This window comes from Poeciliopsis prolifica, unplaced genomic scaffold (assembly GCF_027474105.1).
Source record: "Poeciliopsis prolifica strain line A6 unplaced genomic scaffold, Auburn_PproV2 SCAFFOLD036, whole genome shotgun sequence".
NCBI lineage: Eukaryota > Metazoa > Chordata > Actinopteri > Cyprinodontiformes > Poeciliidae > Poeciliopsis > Poeciliopsis prolifica.
This window is the reverse complement of record NW_026562411.1, coordinates 1,703,998-1,719,871: the sequence shown is the minus strand read 5'-3', so window position 1 is coordinate 1,719,871 and position 15,874 is coordinate 1,703,998. Positions and strand designations below refer to the sequence as shown.

At 39.2% G+C, this 15,874-nt stretch overlaps 1 protein-coding gene across 1 annotated transcript; it reads left to right on the top strand.

Moving 5' to 3' along the window:
* Nucleotides 1-1,041: 1,041 nt before the first annotated feature.
* lrrc3 (leucine rich repeat containing 3) lies at nucleotides 1,042-3,671 on the top strand. Its single transcript, XM_055052904.1, has 2 exons — nucleotides 1,042-1,216; nucleotides 1,829-3,671. The coding sequence occupies exon 2, from the start codon at nucleotides 2,080-2,082 to the stop codon at nucleotides 2,848-2,850; it is 771 nt and encodes a 256-aa protein (XP_054908879.1). The 5' UTR covers nucleotides 1,042-1,216; nucleotides 1,829-2,079; the 3' UTR covers nucleotides 2,851-3,671.
* The last annotated feature ends 12,203 nt before the right edge of the window (nucleotides 3,672-15,874 follow it).

Sequence of the window (15,874 nt, the reverse complement as noted above, 5' to 3'; positions counted from 1 at the left end):
TTCAATAATTTAACTCCGATACAGAACCGCATGGCATTCTGGGGATGATGTCAATTTGAGCAAATCAAGTTTGGAGGAAAACCTGATTTCCTTTGACAAACCTGTTCCCCTCCCGGCCTGTGGGGGCGCTGCACCAAGAACCACCGAAGGAAACAACACTAAAAACTCTGAAGACACTAAAAACTCTGACTAAACAAAAACAACAATGGAGGGGCGCCAGATTTCAGTGGTTGGAAGTTTCTCTTTTGTCTTTGGGAAAACAGTCATTTCTCCTGCTAGCGCTAAGCTAGTGTGTTTGTTTTGGTTGTATTTACCCAGAATGCCGTGCACGGCAGTCCACTTCCTGCTTTTGGAGCGGTCTCTGGTCCTCTTGGTGTTCTACAGAGTTTAATTCAACCGAACCGAGGATTGTAGGCGGACCAGAGTTTGATTAGCATTCTGACCTCTTCAAACGAACCGGACTTTCTGGACAAACGGACTGGAGTTGCATTAAAGAGGAATAATTCACTCTAAATATGTTCAATGAGAGGATCCGGGTCTTCACTGGAGAAACTTTGAATTTCCAGGTCATGTCTGTGTTCTACCATAACCAGTTATTTTTATTCCAGATCCAGTTTCACAGGTTTCTAATCTGTTATTCTCATCACCTCTGCCCTCTAGTGGTCAGCCTACATATGGCAACCTATTGCAAATTACATCATCCCCATCTCTTGTTTGCATAGTGAGTAAATTACATCCAAATTGGACAGTTCCTGCATGGTGATGAACTGATTTCAGTTTTCATGTGAAACTGTTCAAAGAAGAAATTAGCTGCTAACATGAAGGCTGACATCTTGATGCAGCTGGAATAATCAATAACTCACCTAATCTTTCAAAATGCAATCATCTTTAAAGAAGTTGGCGCCACAGAAGCTGCTCAGCGATCCTGGCGCTCCGGGTTCGCTGTGAGTGGGGATAATTGGAGGAGGAGGAGACAGAGGGAGGTGCAGCAGGCAGGAGGAGGCGGCAGCCCGCTCTGCACTCAGTTCAGGGAGACCAAGCTCCGCGTCCGCCTGCTCCATCTTTCAACAAGTGAAAACGTGAGAAACGGGCATTAAGAAGTGGATTTACTCCAAAACAAACGGCCAAACTCATCCTGCCTGTTTCCACCGGAGCTGGAAAAACCAGAGGAACTCCAAACATTTCCGTCAAGAAGAAGAAGCTTCAAATCGTTTTGGTGAGCAACTTTAGACGTTTATTTTTTAAACGTTTTGCTTCCTAAAAATGACTCCTGATCTTGAAACTGAATGAAGTTAACACTAAACTGGTGAGATTTTAGTGTTTTACCTCCTGCAGTCAGAATAACAGCAGCAGGACGCCCCCCTCCTGTTAGAAACCTTAAAATAGGAGCCATTATGTGCGGCTTGGATGAGGAGATCCTCAGCGGATGACCTCAGACTCAGCCGGGGTTCATTGTGAGAGCCGCTCCTGCAGGACAGACCGAGTAAATTTAGAGTCTGGCTATTCTTATCTGGGAGGCGGCGGTCCTGAAGAGACGGAGCGCTGCAGGAAGAGGAGACGCTCGCTCCTTCTGTCCAGCTGTGAAATCACATAATTACGACTGAGGCGAGACATTACGCCCGGCCTAATTGAATGAGAAAACGCAGGTGATGACCTGCGTGTAAGTCCGCCTGCTGCTTTATGAGATTTGGATGAAAGGATTCATTCTCTTTAATCACATTATCCATTTTGAAAGCACTGTGGGGATGCTATTAACTCTGCAGATTGAAGACAACAACACAGGAGTTGAGGCTGGATTTAAATAACAACTGTTTTGGTTTTATTCCAGAACACGACATGATGTTTGGAGTCCGGCGTTTTTCCTGGAGTTAATCTGGAGATTACAGCTTTCCACTGGAATATGTCCTGGATGAAACATGCGTCAAAAGAATCGATTTTGATGGATTATCTCAAGATAAGATTCCACGTTTCCACAAATGAGCGGCTAATTTTATCTTTCTAAAGTCTGATGAGGGAGACGGTCAGGCCGGACGATGAAGTCTTCTCCCTGACAGGACGTTGTGGAAGTCCCTGCTGATTATGCAGGACGTTGCGAGGCCTCGGATGTTTGGCTTCGCCCTGCTGTGGGGCGTGATTCTCCTACATAAGGCGACTGTGACGGCGTGTCCCTCCAGCTGCCACTGCATAGAGAAGAACGGCTTGATGGTGGTCCAGTGCATGTCTCGCAACCTGGAGAGGATCCCCCCAGACCTTCCCAGGGACACAGTCGTCCTGCTTTTGGCGGCCAACCACATCACCCACATTCCCAACCACGCCTTCAGAGAGCTGCACTACCTGCAGGAGCTGGACCTGTCCAACAACGAAATCGAGACGGTGGACATGGGTGCGTTCCTGGGCGTCTCCGACAGCCTCCTGGTGCTGGATCTATCCAACAATCACATCCAGAGCGTCCCCAAGGAGGCGTTCGCCCGCCTGCGGGCCAAAATCAGCCTCTCCAACAACCCGTGGCACTGCGAGTGCACGCTGCAGGAGGTGCTGCGGGAGCTGCGCCTCGACCCGGAGACGGTCAACGAGGTGATCTGCCACACGGCGGTGCAGGAGGAGTACGCCGGCAAGCCGGTTATCCAGGTACTGGACTCAGGGATCAACTTCTGCAACTTCCACCACAAGACGACCGACGTGGCCATGTTCGTCACCATGTTCGGCTGGTTCACCATGGTGATCGCGTACGTGATCTACTACGTCAGGCACAATCAGGAGGATGCCAGGAGGCACCTGGAGTACCTCAAGTCACTGCCCAGCAACTCTCAGATCAGCAAGGACTTTGACACCATCAGTACGGTTCTTTAACAGGAGACGATGTACGCAGAGTTCTGGGAGAACAGTCCTGGTAAGGTCACCACCAACCTTCACGATGCAACTACAGCTTTTCTGATTGGTTGAGTATCCCAACATTTTCTACCAGGCATAATAACGACTCATAATGTGTTTGCAAACACAACATTCAAACCTACAGATTATTTTACTTGAGTTATATTCAGTTACATTAATAATCGACTTTGACTTGTGGTGGAGGGAAAAGCCAGAATCAATCTCACCACCTTTGAGTGGACGACATTTCTCCGAGCAGCCGCAGTGTGTGAGGTTTTTAAAACAAATCAGATATTATCAGGCTGTTGTCACACCTGAAGGTCCAGTAAGATGCAACATTTACTCCATCTCCACCTGCTGTGGTCAAACCAACCAAACCTTTTGAGCAACCTGTTCCCCTCCTCACCTGTGGGGGCGCTGCACCAAGAACCACTGAAGGACACGACACTAAAACCTCTGTTGACACTGCGAACAACAAAATGCAAAAAAACAAAACAAAACTAGATTTTAGCGGCTGTAGGATTTCTCTTTTGTCTTTGGCTGAAGACCACGAGCCATTTCTCCCGCTAGCGCTAGGCTACAAAGTTTATTTTGATTGTATTTACCCAGAATGCCCAGCACTATAGTCCTGCTATTTCCTGCTTTTGGAGCATCTCCTGTCGGCTTGGTGTTCACACATGAACTCAAACAGAACCAGAGTTGACTTCAACCGAACTGAGATTGAGGTTTGTAGGGAGGCCAGAGTTAGCTTTTTAGGTTTTATTACACATTCACACTTAGCCAAAATGAACCAGAACCAGAGTTTGCAGATGTCCCTCCACCACCAACATAAAAAAATTAAAAAAAAATCTGTTTTTTATGATGAGAAGAAACTACATTTATCTACATGGAAATATTTTCAGTTGAAAATACAGACATTAAAACAGCTAATTAAAAAGTTAGTTGCACTAAAACTAAAGCACTAATCCTAAACATTGGTTCCACTAACCTGAAAGAGCTAAATCAACTCAGCACTTAGTGGAAGCTAATATTGTTAAATTCAACCATTTTGAGCAGTGAGCACTGCCAAGTGATATGTTAGATACACTAACCCTACAGCACGAAAACATTAGCTCTACTCATGCTAAAACAATCATCAAACATGGCGTTCATCAGAAGCTAATGCACTAAATTTAACTAGTTGGAGTACCTCTAACTAAAAGGTTTTACGTTTTAATTGTACATCATATCAACGCATGTGTAAAAACATCAATTTTGCAGAAATCAGCTAATGTTAATTTGTATAGGAAAAATTTCCGCTTGGAACAAGGGAAACAAAAAAATTATTAAAGAACGCAAAAACTTTTAGAAAACAGAACCTCCAGTCCACTTTATGGTCTGGCTGTCGACTCCAGAAACAAAAGCTCCAGCGATTATTTCTTAATGTTTCGGCGAAAGAAAATGCAGACATGTGCTCACAGTCAAACTCTGCGACAGCTGCAGCTTTCCTGTGGAGGAGTTTTACTTTTGTTTTGGGATGTAACCGCCGTTAAACTCAGATTAGCACTTTATCTGCCTGGGTTTCAAGCTGCATCAAGAAGTGTTTTAATCTAATACATTCCTTAATCTGAACTTTTAGCCAATTTTCATAGTAAAATTTTATCCATTTTGAAACTGTTAAGTAAACTTTCAAATTGGCTTCCAGTCAAATTTATAAAGCTGCTTAGCTTATCGAGCTAGCACAGCATGGCTAAGATCAGAAGGTATGAGGCAGCATTTATGCTAAACAAAGGGTAATAATTATTGAACATTATAAAAGTTGATATTTCTTTACATATTTTGTCAATTTTGTGTGTTGTGTTTGCAAACGATACGACTTCATTCCACTTTATTGCTGCTTTAAGTGAGGAACGTTTTGCAGGTCGGTGGTGATGAGGAGCAACGTGTCAGGAAGATTAAATAATCTGATGATCACCTGAAAGAAATGCTGGAGGTTCCTGAAGGCAGCAAAACATTACAGCAAATGATTTGGGAAATCTATTGTAAATACAATAGATTGTTGCGTTTTATCTAACTGAGAAAGATGCTAATGCTATAAAAATCAACATATTTTTCTTATTCTGAAATATTACAACTCATTTCTGATTTCTAAACCAAGTTCAACCAAAACGTCGATGCCACAATAGCTGGAGATGAAAAGCACAAACTAAGGCAAAAATAAACCTTCTCATTTTCAGTTCTGATGAATCTGTACTGATCAGATTTCTGTTTGTTGTGATTCAAGCGGAGGGGAAGAACAGAGTCTCCCGGTTCCTTTGCTGCGGCTGATTTACGCCGCAGATGTCCCCAAGTCAAGGTGAAGACGATTTTACGAGCTACGCACTAATTTATGAAGCTGCTCCAGATGCCAGCATAAAACAGCAAAGTTTAAATAAACTGCAGAGCTCTTAGAAATGATGCTCCTTACGGAGCCAACAGATCATTTACAAAAGCAAAAGTTTCCAGATTTTTTTATCTTTTTAATGCAGTTTGAAATCATTGAGATTTTTGGAGCCCATCGTTGGGTTTAGAGTAAATCCTAAACTTCTCAGAAACGTCTTTACCAGGCTGGAATTTGACTTTTTAATGCTTTAATTATAATTTATGCACTTTGGACTAAGTGCATAAATTACAAGCAAACAGCTGCTGATCTTGACAACAGGAGGACATTATGGTTCTTTTACAGCTGCTACACTTTACCCACCTAATGCTCTATTTTTTAGATTTTACTGCCAATATTCTGTGTTCTTGTAAACATTAATGCATTTTTAGCTGCCGTTTTCTTTTCATAAAGTGGAAAAATGTTTATTTAAACATAAATATGATTTGGAGTCCATGCAAAGGAAGGATTTATTTGTTGTAGCTGCAGCGATGACCAGATGTTTGGATCTGAACTGTTAATTTTATCACATTGTAAATAAATCGATTCAGGAAGAAAAGCTGGAAATCAAAATATGATTCTGGTCACCTCACCTGCTGCTGGTTTGGCTGCAGAAGTTAAAATGTTCATATTGAGTCCAGAAATGCTTATTCTATGGAGGACTCATCCTGCCAAAATTAGCAATACAAATGAAAAAATAGATAGATGTCTTGAAGAAATAGTAAACAGTCCCTGAAGGGTTAGATGTCCCCCCTCCAATCAAAGTCGCTGATTTTGTGATGTAACTTAGAAATATTTGCTGTACTTTTTTCTCAACAATCGACTTAAAGAAAAAACAATGACAGATTGGGCACACAAACATTTATATTATTTACATTTTTGCTACGTTCCACAGCGATCACAAAGTATAACTTGACATTGAGTAAACTGGTCTCATGAAGAAATGTTTAGATATTAATGATTAATCATGATTATTTATGCCCAGAAGAGAAAGGATGTGTTATATCAACTTACCACAAATTAACCCTGAATACGTAAACGAAAATGTGAATTAGTCGAAAAAGTCCAGCTGGTACTCTCAGTGCTAATGGGTTAGCAGCAGAGCTAATTTTTTTAATTTTTTCTAAACATTGAACACATTTGGCACGTTTAGCTTCCCCTAATATAAATACAACTCCCCTAAAAGTTTTGATTTTCAACGGTTAGAAAATCTTCAACTATGCTAAATTAAATTCAGCAATAAAATAAAACCACAAAGAACAAGAGATAAACAAATACGATACGGAACATGGAAATTGTCAAAATTAAATTTTTGCTCCAGGCTTGTAGTCTTCTAAGGGAAGATCTAATTTCAAATGAAGTTAGCGCGTTAGCATTAGTAGCTAGTGTTACTATTTAGCTTGCGAGTGCTAAAAGTTTAGCTATGTAGTGTTAGCGGGACAAATGGTTTTTGATCACTGCTTTGTGATCAGAGCAATGATCATTGCAGTTCATTATCTTCAGTCCAAATAATTCAGTTTTAGACTAATTTGTCCAAAGAATTTGCATAAATTCTGCTTTTTGCTCCGATTTTCATGTTTTTCTTAAAAATTGTTTCCTCCTTCTATGTCGTTTTCTTTAGTTTGAATTGTTTGGTTACATTACTGAAATATTGTTAAGTTGAGTAAAAATAAAAGTAGAGAATATCAAAGTTGGTTTATGATTTGATGAATGAACTCCAGCTCCAAATAAATCCAAACTAGTCATAATTTTGGACATTTTTGCCACGTTTGGCCTGGGAGTAGATGTGATTTTGGTGTTTTTTAGGCGGTCTGTTGGGAGTTAATTGTGTCCAAGTGCCTCTCCTCTGGGATTCCTGCACCGCAGCACTGTGCACCACGATGGGCAGCCAGCTGTTTGTCTGTCCGCTGCAGCCATCAGACAGAAAACGACTTTTAATGTTGACGTTTCGTGTTTTTTGTGCTCTAACTGTTCCTGCTTTCATGTGCCGACCTACGTAGTCGTTTAAATAAATGCAAACCAATAATTTATGACTAATTTCACTAACTGTATTCTGTCTGTCAGTCTGTGCAGTTTTAAATGAGTCGTGTTACATATTCTGTTTTTCTCTGTTATTTGTAAAATGCTGTCTTTGGATACTTCATGTATGTTATGAAGTAAATTAACGTCTTTGCAAACTTTGACTGCTCTGATTATTATCTGGGAAATGAAGGAGCTCCTTTACGTCGATTGTTTGTTTCTTTGTTTTCCAATAATTATTTTGTTTTGTTTTCATTTTTATGGACCAGCAAAATAAAAAGTTTCACCAACAAAATTCAAAGCTTGATTTTATTTTATTTTTGAACCGATCGTCTTTTCTCACCCGTTTAGTTGGAGTGAAGTACAGCGTTAGGATTTTATTCAGTCTGATTTGTGGAAACCCTTTAACAATGCTAGGCTAACATGCTAATCGCAGAGCCAGCAAACATTTAGTTTCCTCTTCATTTTTTCCAATAAATTAACAAATTTATCTTCAAAGGAGAAAAACGTTTTCCCAAAAATCTATTTAAAACAGGATTTAACTGAGAAAATGACAGACTGTAATATTCTCATCACATTTTGACTTTATTCTGGTAATTTTATGAGCTTATTCTCATAATTTCATTTTTTTTCCTTAGAAATACCCTAATGATCTGCAAAAACAAAAAACGTATAAAAAGTAAAATACGGACAGTAAAAATAAACACAATCTCTGAAGGCATCAAGGAAAATGTACATTTGAATTATTTTGTGAATCTAGGTTTTACTAAACCAGAAGGATTTTCTAAACATTTCAATCAAGCTAAAGATCCTTTTTTCCAAGTTTCAGCTGCTGGGTTTAAAATCGGGTCAGAACCAGGATGAATCCTGATGCAGAAAGCTTTCTCCGCCCTGATGCGGTTCAGCTGTAATTTCAGGTAGAAATGGAAAAATATATCCAGTAATCAGCCATAAAAAGCCTGGACTGCAGATGATTTCCATGCTTTTATTTCCCCAGAAGATGCAGCAAACAAACAGAGAAGCACTTTAAAAACATGAACTCTTGTTTTTTATCAGCGTCGCTCAGGCATCGCGGTTTATTCCTCACATTATGCTTCCGGCGCGACCCCAACACGACCCCAATTTGGAGACATTTTGCTCCTTACAGCCGTTTTCTGAATGAGATTCTTTTGTTTATTTTTATTGGAGGTTTTCATTCCTGCAAAATGCAGAAGAAGTTTTTATATTTGACAAACTGTTTCTGCTCTTATCTGAGGTATTTATTGACTTGTTTGTTTTTATAAATAAAGTGTTTTCTTTAAGCGGATTTTAACTTTTAAGACACGGTGGAGGGACTAAGAAATTATTTTTATGGGAATATAAATTACCAACATATGAACAGTTCATGTAGAGACTGTTCTCTGAAAAGGAAGAGCATAAAATCAGCTTAATAAAAATATCCTTGGCACCTTTCAGACTTATTTTCCTTCCTTTCCACATTAAATTATTGAATTATATAGTAAATTATTTGTTTTCATAACAGAAAACGCTGACCCGATCCTTTGTTTGTGTCTTCAGCTCATTCAGTGTCTGACTTTATTCCACAGCTGCTTTATTTCCAGTCTCTGCTGATGTCGTTTTATGAATGAGGTGAATGGCAGGTTGTGAACCCCGTAACTTGTTCTCTGTGAACAAACCTGAGAGTAAAAAGCCTGACAGGGACGTTCTGCTGGCCTGGAACCAGCCGGTCCGCTGCAGATCCATAAGACACTCATTACAGGGAGCGGGGCGAGCCTCACAACGGCCCATTCAAAGGCCAGAGGTCCCAGCGTACGGCAGCAATTGCAGCCTTTGCTCGTCTCTGCGTTTGATGCTGGGTCAGATATTGTTCTGCAGCTGCTCCTCTCCGCTTTTACAAATGACTCTGACACACAAATGCGTCTGGTCAGCAGGTTCTGCCTGCGAAAGGAAAGTTTTCACTCAAATTCAACTGAAAATCATGCAGCAAATTATTTGGGTTGCCTTTAATAGAATAATAATTCATTTTTAAAATCATTCACAAGTTTATAAATGTCACAGTTCCACAGGTTGCTACTAAATACTGACTTTGTACCTAAACATTTTATAAACTAAATGTTTAGATTGCTAAGTATTTTTACATATGTAAATATTTTTGTTTGCTAATTAGTTTGAAGTTAAATATTTAGTGAGCAAATTAAATATTGACTTTGGAATTAAATAGAAAGCTAAATATCTAGCTTCCTAACTAAAAGGTTTGCTTCAAACTAAATAATTGGCTGCAATTTAAAAAATTATCAAGTTGAATATTTAGTTTACAAAATACTTTGAATTAAATATTTAACTTCAGAGCAAAGAATGCTGCAACCTAAAAAAATGTTTTGTTAATTATTCAGTTATGGAATAATATTTGGCTCCAAGCTAAATGTTTAGATTAAAAACTGACATTTATATTTGAATGAAATGTCTGTTTTTTAACCACTGCTCAAATAGACCAAATTATTTCTGCTCATCTTTACGAACAGACACAGATCACCTAAAGCAAAATGCCCGTCATATTCGACATGTTTTGCTGTTATATCCAGTCTAACTGAACAGAAACATGCAGCTCGTTTTGAACCTCAGTTTCTCTGAGTGACGCATTCGGAGGTCAGAGGAGAAAATGTAAATCTGTTCATAAAACAAACCTCAAATACTAATGTTCCTCCAAGTATTAATGTGTAGGACAGCGTGTAACCCCACTGAGCGCCTCCAGCATCGCTGCTCAACATAATGCTGCTCAGTTCCTCCTGCAGAGCAGCAGCCAGCAGAGGTCATGACCTCCAGAGCCATAAAACATGGTATCCAAAATAATGCAACTCTCCTGCAAGCAGCTTCACCCAAAACAACCTGAGTAATCATGCTCCGTAGAAATGTGACACTCAACAGCTAAAATTGGCAAAATCAGGAGAATACAAATCCACAAGATCTATAAGGAAGAACGTACGGAATGCCAGTAGTGCTGAAATCTGTGCTGGGATTTGGGATCAGCGTATCAAGATTGAGACAAAAAGTGTTTTAATTCTGAACAAAAACTAGAACGTAATAAATAAAATCACCTCCATTAAAGTTGGCAATGCACTAAAGCTAAAGCTGAAGAATGCGAGGGAGAAAAAAGTTAATAGCCAAAATTAGGTAAGTTTAGCGCTGGGTGAATTGCTGAAGCACAAGATGAAAAATGAATCTAGTGGAAGCTAAGTGGGCTAAGAAGAAAATCCAGACCAGCGTTTTCATGGGGAGAAGTGGTGAAAATATTTTGCCAGAACCTGTTTTGTAGAGATCATGACTGCATCTTACTGAAGCTAACAGAAACCCAGGTTTGGGTGAAGGTTGATAAAAAGTTGCTGCTGTGGTTCAGGAAGTGGTGAAAGTTGTCCCAGAGTCGGGGAACTAATTATAATGCAATTCTTTTCCACATATTGATTCGTTTCCCCATCTACCTGAACAAAGTAATTGCATCTATCAGCAGCGTGGAGCTTTAATTCCCCTCTGAACCGCCGCCATGCTGGGGCCGAGTGGAGCCGCTCGCTAATGGCCGCTATAAGTGACAGGCCCCCTGCTGGGCCCGATCCTCTCCTTCTGATGAGCTTATTGCTCTGCGCCTCAACGAAGGGCATAATAATTAGTGATTAACATGGAGAGCAATGCACACGTCGCCTTTTCCACGCTTCGTCTTTCCAACCGGCTCCCATTTGGACCGTCTGCAAACCGCAACTTTTCTTAGAGAGGAATTAGAAAATTGTTTTTAGTAAAAACTTTACCACTTCAGAATCTGTCTGACAACATGAAGTAGGGTAAAGGATCTCAAAGCAACACATAATTTCAAATGTAAAAGAACAAAATGTGAAAAAGTTGAAAAGTTGACTCAACTTTTATCCACAAACAAAAATAAAATATTAATTTTTCAAAGTATTTTTACCATGTTTTCATTCATTTTTAAATGTCAGTTTGAACATAATTATTTTATTACCAACCAAAATATTGTAGTTTAAAAACTAAATATATAGTTGCTATGCTAACATATTTGATACATGTTTAGCTTGAGGCTAAACATTTACCTAGCAAGCTAAATATTTAGCCTCAAACTAAATACTTTGCTAGATAAGTGAATATTTAACTTGCTAGCTAAATATTTAGCTTGATAAATCTTTGGTTCAGATTAAATACTTAGTCTGAAGCTAAATATTTAGATTGCTGTATGTTTAGCTAGCTACATTCTTAGCTTGAAACTGAATACTTAACTTGCAAGCTAGATATTTAGCTTGGTAAACACATATTTAGTTTGAAACTAAATATGTTGTTTGTAACTAAATATTTAGTTTGAAGCTAAGTGTTTACTTAGCGAGCTACATATTTAGCATCAAACTACATCCCTAGATTGCAGCTAAATATTGAACTTGCCAACTAAATATTCAAAACCTCAATATTTTTGTTTTAAACTGATAAGTTATTGAACAACAAGTAAAAATTTATGCTTTTCCTCTCATAAAAACACAAATTTTTAAAGCTAAAGCTGTTCATTTTTGGCTGCAGATTTTATAAACGTCACACAAAAGCTAATCCCAGATTAGCGGCTAGCATGTCCATACCCGTCTTGGCGTGTTCACACGCCTCCCTGCTCCAAAAGGCAACAGGGGAAACCAAACTCCTGCTTCATAGTTGGTAATTATCAATTAAATCATAGATTTGATCAGCAGCTGCTGTTTACACAAAGCAGACAAGCTTAGAACTGAATTTTCTCTTTTCGATAAACTAAATCAGTACAAATCCACAAAGAGACGCTCATTCATCAAATCTTTACAGATTATTCATTCATTCAGCAGTTATGATTAACCGTCTCCACAGAAACAGAGTCCATGTTTCCTGTTTGAAAGGTTTTCCCCGGCGGTCAAAGTGGTGACTGTTTATAGTTTGCGACAGTGTGTGTGTCGCTGTGGCCCGGCTCGCCCAGGTCTGGCCGGTCCGCTCCGTTTGGAGGGCGTTGGTAGCAGGTGGCGAGGCCGCTGCCAAGAAAGGTCGCAGTTTGATTTCCTGAAATGGCGAAAGTGTCCAGGCGCATCATCACGTCCTTGAACATGGCGACAAGCGACCGCATGTCAAAATCTGCCCGATGTCACGGATCACGACGTCCTGGACGGTTTCAGACATTCAGACTCGCCGAGCAGGAAAGTCACGATTCATGATTTAAAAAAGGTGGAATGACAGAACGAGAGAAATGATTTTCTAAAACATGAATTATAAGTTAGTAGTGCATGTCTTCTAAGAAATGTTGCAAATTTGGTCTGATTAATGTTGCAGCTAATATTTTGTCTCAGATCTAAAGCATGACCATGTCATGTAAATTAAGCATTAAACAGTCTGGATTATTGTAATCTGCATTATTAAACATAATCTGGCTTCAATGGTTAAAATATTAGCTCAACCTGGAGTGGTAGCACCTCCGCTAATCCGCTAGCAGCAGGGCTAGCTTTTGGGATAATTTTTCGTTTAGCATGTCAGCTCACTTTTGAAAAAACTTTGCACATTTAGCTTCTGCTAACTTAATAATTTAGTGCTTTTGTGTTTTTCTTTTCAGTTATAATTGATCAAATTGTTTTATTTTTCCCAGCTAAACACATCTCTCTGCTGCTAATGCGCTCGTAATGGAGCCAGTTTATGATATGATTTTAGTACATTAGCTAACTTTTTAAAACATTTAGCGCACTCAACTTCCTCTAACTTAATTTTTCATTTAATGCTTTAGTATTTTTGCTCTCTAAGTTTTGCAAACTTCATTATCTTCTTTTTCAGGCTGATCATCTTATTCTAGATTTTTGTGTCTTTTCAGCAATAAATGAGTAAACAACTTTAATACATTGCAATAAAACCATACAAGTTGAACTACAAAAATATGAAAATATTAATATACAGACTAAATATAAACAGAAAATGTTGGCAACAAAATGTCTCCTTTCTGTTTCCATACAAATTGTTACACTGCAAAACCAAAATATTTGTGTTTTTGTCTGGTTTCTAGTATAATGACTTACAAGTAATTTGTATATGAGCTTTTTTTAAGTCAATAATTTCTTAAAATTGAAAGAAAAAGTTCTAGTTGGTTTTGAGAAAAGTTATAAATTCCCAAGTTAATATTAAATTCCCAGGTAATACTTTCAGTTTTTGCAGAATAAACTTTGTTTTCTGTAAACTTTCACATTAGCCATCGTTGTTTCCAGCTAGCGGCTAACGGCTAGCTGGAATCGATTGATTATCCCAGTTTTGGCCTGGCGTGCGGCTGCAACGCGTTCATATTCTACCAGTTGCATGAAAGGTATTGATTGGTGAGTGGAAAGTTTTTTCAAAGATAAATAATTTTTCAGCCCCAGCAGTCACTGCCTCCCTTCAGCGGAGATTAATCGCTGTCTGTTAAGTGCCTGTGAACATTTTCCATACATGACTTCAGATTCTGGAGGGCACGGCTTTTAAATCAATACGGAGTTTCAATAACATGATGTCAGGAGCTGACAGGCAGCGTGAAGCAGTAAATCAGGCTTCCAGTGGAGGAGGTGACCCGCTGCAGCGCAACGGCGGCTTAATGGATTTTTTAAAACGGGGACATTCAGAAGTCAGACAAGGAGACGGGCGAAGGGGGGAACAAAGCGCAAGACGCAGGAACTCGCAGGCACTCATCACGGGTCAGCCGGGTCAGAACCAACCCAACACGTTTCACATTAAACAATAATCTACATGGAAGAAAGCTGGACAACATGCTCCACTGATTTCCTGGAATTCACCTTCATTTGGCTGGACTTTGACTAGGACATTCAAAAATCTTCCTTTTAGAAATTTTTTTTCATCCTACCAAATAAAATACTAACTTAGCAACTTAGCTTACGAACAAAATATTTAGCTCTGAACTAAATATTTAGTTATAAACTAAATATTAAAATTGGTTTCTCATTTAATCATTAATTAATGAGACATTTTGCTTTTTGAAATCTGTCTGCCTACTTCCTGCCGTCAGAAAGTTTCTATTTAAGGATGATAATGCATTTCTGTCCCTCCTGCATGTTTTCCTTCCACTCAACTTTCTGTCATGTTTGAATACAGCTCTGTGAATGAATAAAATTTGATTTTCACACTGAATTTAGTTGCTGAACAATATAAATATGTCTATAATATTTTAATTTATCGAGTTGGATCAGAACATTTTCCAACAACCTGAACCAAAACTATTAAAATGAGTTTAAATTCAAATCTGGCCCAATAAAACACTCAGATTAAGTGCAGATTACAAACGAATCAATAAAAAACATTTAAAGGTTCTTTAAAAATAACATTTAAAAACCTAATTTTTCAGCTTTTGTTGACCATCAGTTCAATAAAAACACTTCCGGTTCCTTTAATTTCTGAATGTTTGCGGATTCGGTGGAGCTTCTCTGAAACGGTTCGATGGTTGAGCAGGAAGCTCCGGGATCTGGGCCGACGGTTCTGCTGCTTCCTGCTGCAGCGTTATTATTTCTGTGGCTGACATTGCAGCTCCTGACACCCGGTTCTTATTCTGCTCTGAATTATGTATTTGTGTCCATGCAGCCCAAGGCCATGATGGCGTCAGCCTGAACCACCGTTGTGTTCCACAATGTCGGATTTATGACGCCGGACGAGATGGTGGAGGAGAGACATATCATCATCCTCAGAAGCAATTATTACCTTCTTCCACTGGATGTGGATTTATTCAGCGTAAATCTGTGTTTTATCTGGTTCATGACTCGTCTTCCTTCATTTTCCTTATTTTAAAGTTCTGGCAGGTTGTTTCACTTACTGAACAAAATTAAACACATTTTTCATCAAAAATAAGGAACTTCTGACTGAAAGCTCCGACGTTACTTGAAATGAGACTAAATTAATTTACAAGTGTACTAAGATATTTGTACTAAAATCTAGACTTTTAATACTTTAGATCCAAACAATTTTCCACATTTTAACCGTCAGACTGCGGCGCCTCCTGGAGGATCGGAGGCCACTGCGTCGGCTTTTCTTCCCTTTACGCTCTCAGCAGATTTCACACGTCTGTTCGTGGATCACAGTCTCTCAGTGGATCAACTTCTGTCTGCGTCGCTCATAAAACTGATCTGGTTCAGCAGAGACACTTGTTTCAGACAGAATGGATTCTGTTTAAAGTCTTTGCAGATCTCAATATCGTCTGCATGCAAATAAACAGAATTTCTCACATAAACCAAACACGAGTGGAAATATGGTGACTTTTACGAGTTTTAGCTCCCTCACAGTGTTTCACTGCGCTGCTGTCCTTGTCCGGGACACAGCAGGGTCGATTTATTGACCAAAATACATCAGCCTGTACTCACACAGGAGGCTTTCTGCCTTCTTCTTTCTCAATGAATCAAACTTTATTTACAGAACAGTTTTACTGCAGACAGGTGGAACACCACGCTGCTAGCAGACGATAAAAACAAAAGAGCTGCTGGCACCTTGGCAGAGTTTGGAGCAAGATTGGGTTCAAAAATTTACATTTTCATATAAATGTACGTTTTGTATTTTCTGTAATTCTGT

Bases quoted from the DNA above. Each gene is read 5' to 3' on its own strand.
- lrrc3 (XM_055052904.1), top strand. From the start codon at position 2,080: ATGCAGGACGTTGCGAGGCCTCGGATGTTTGGCTTCGCCCTGCTGTGG.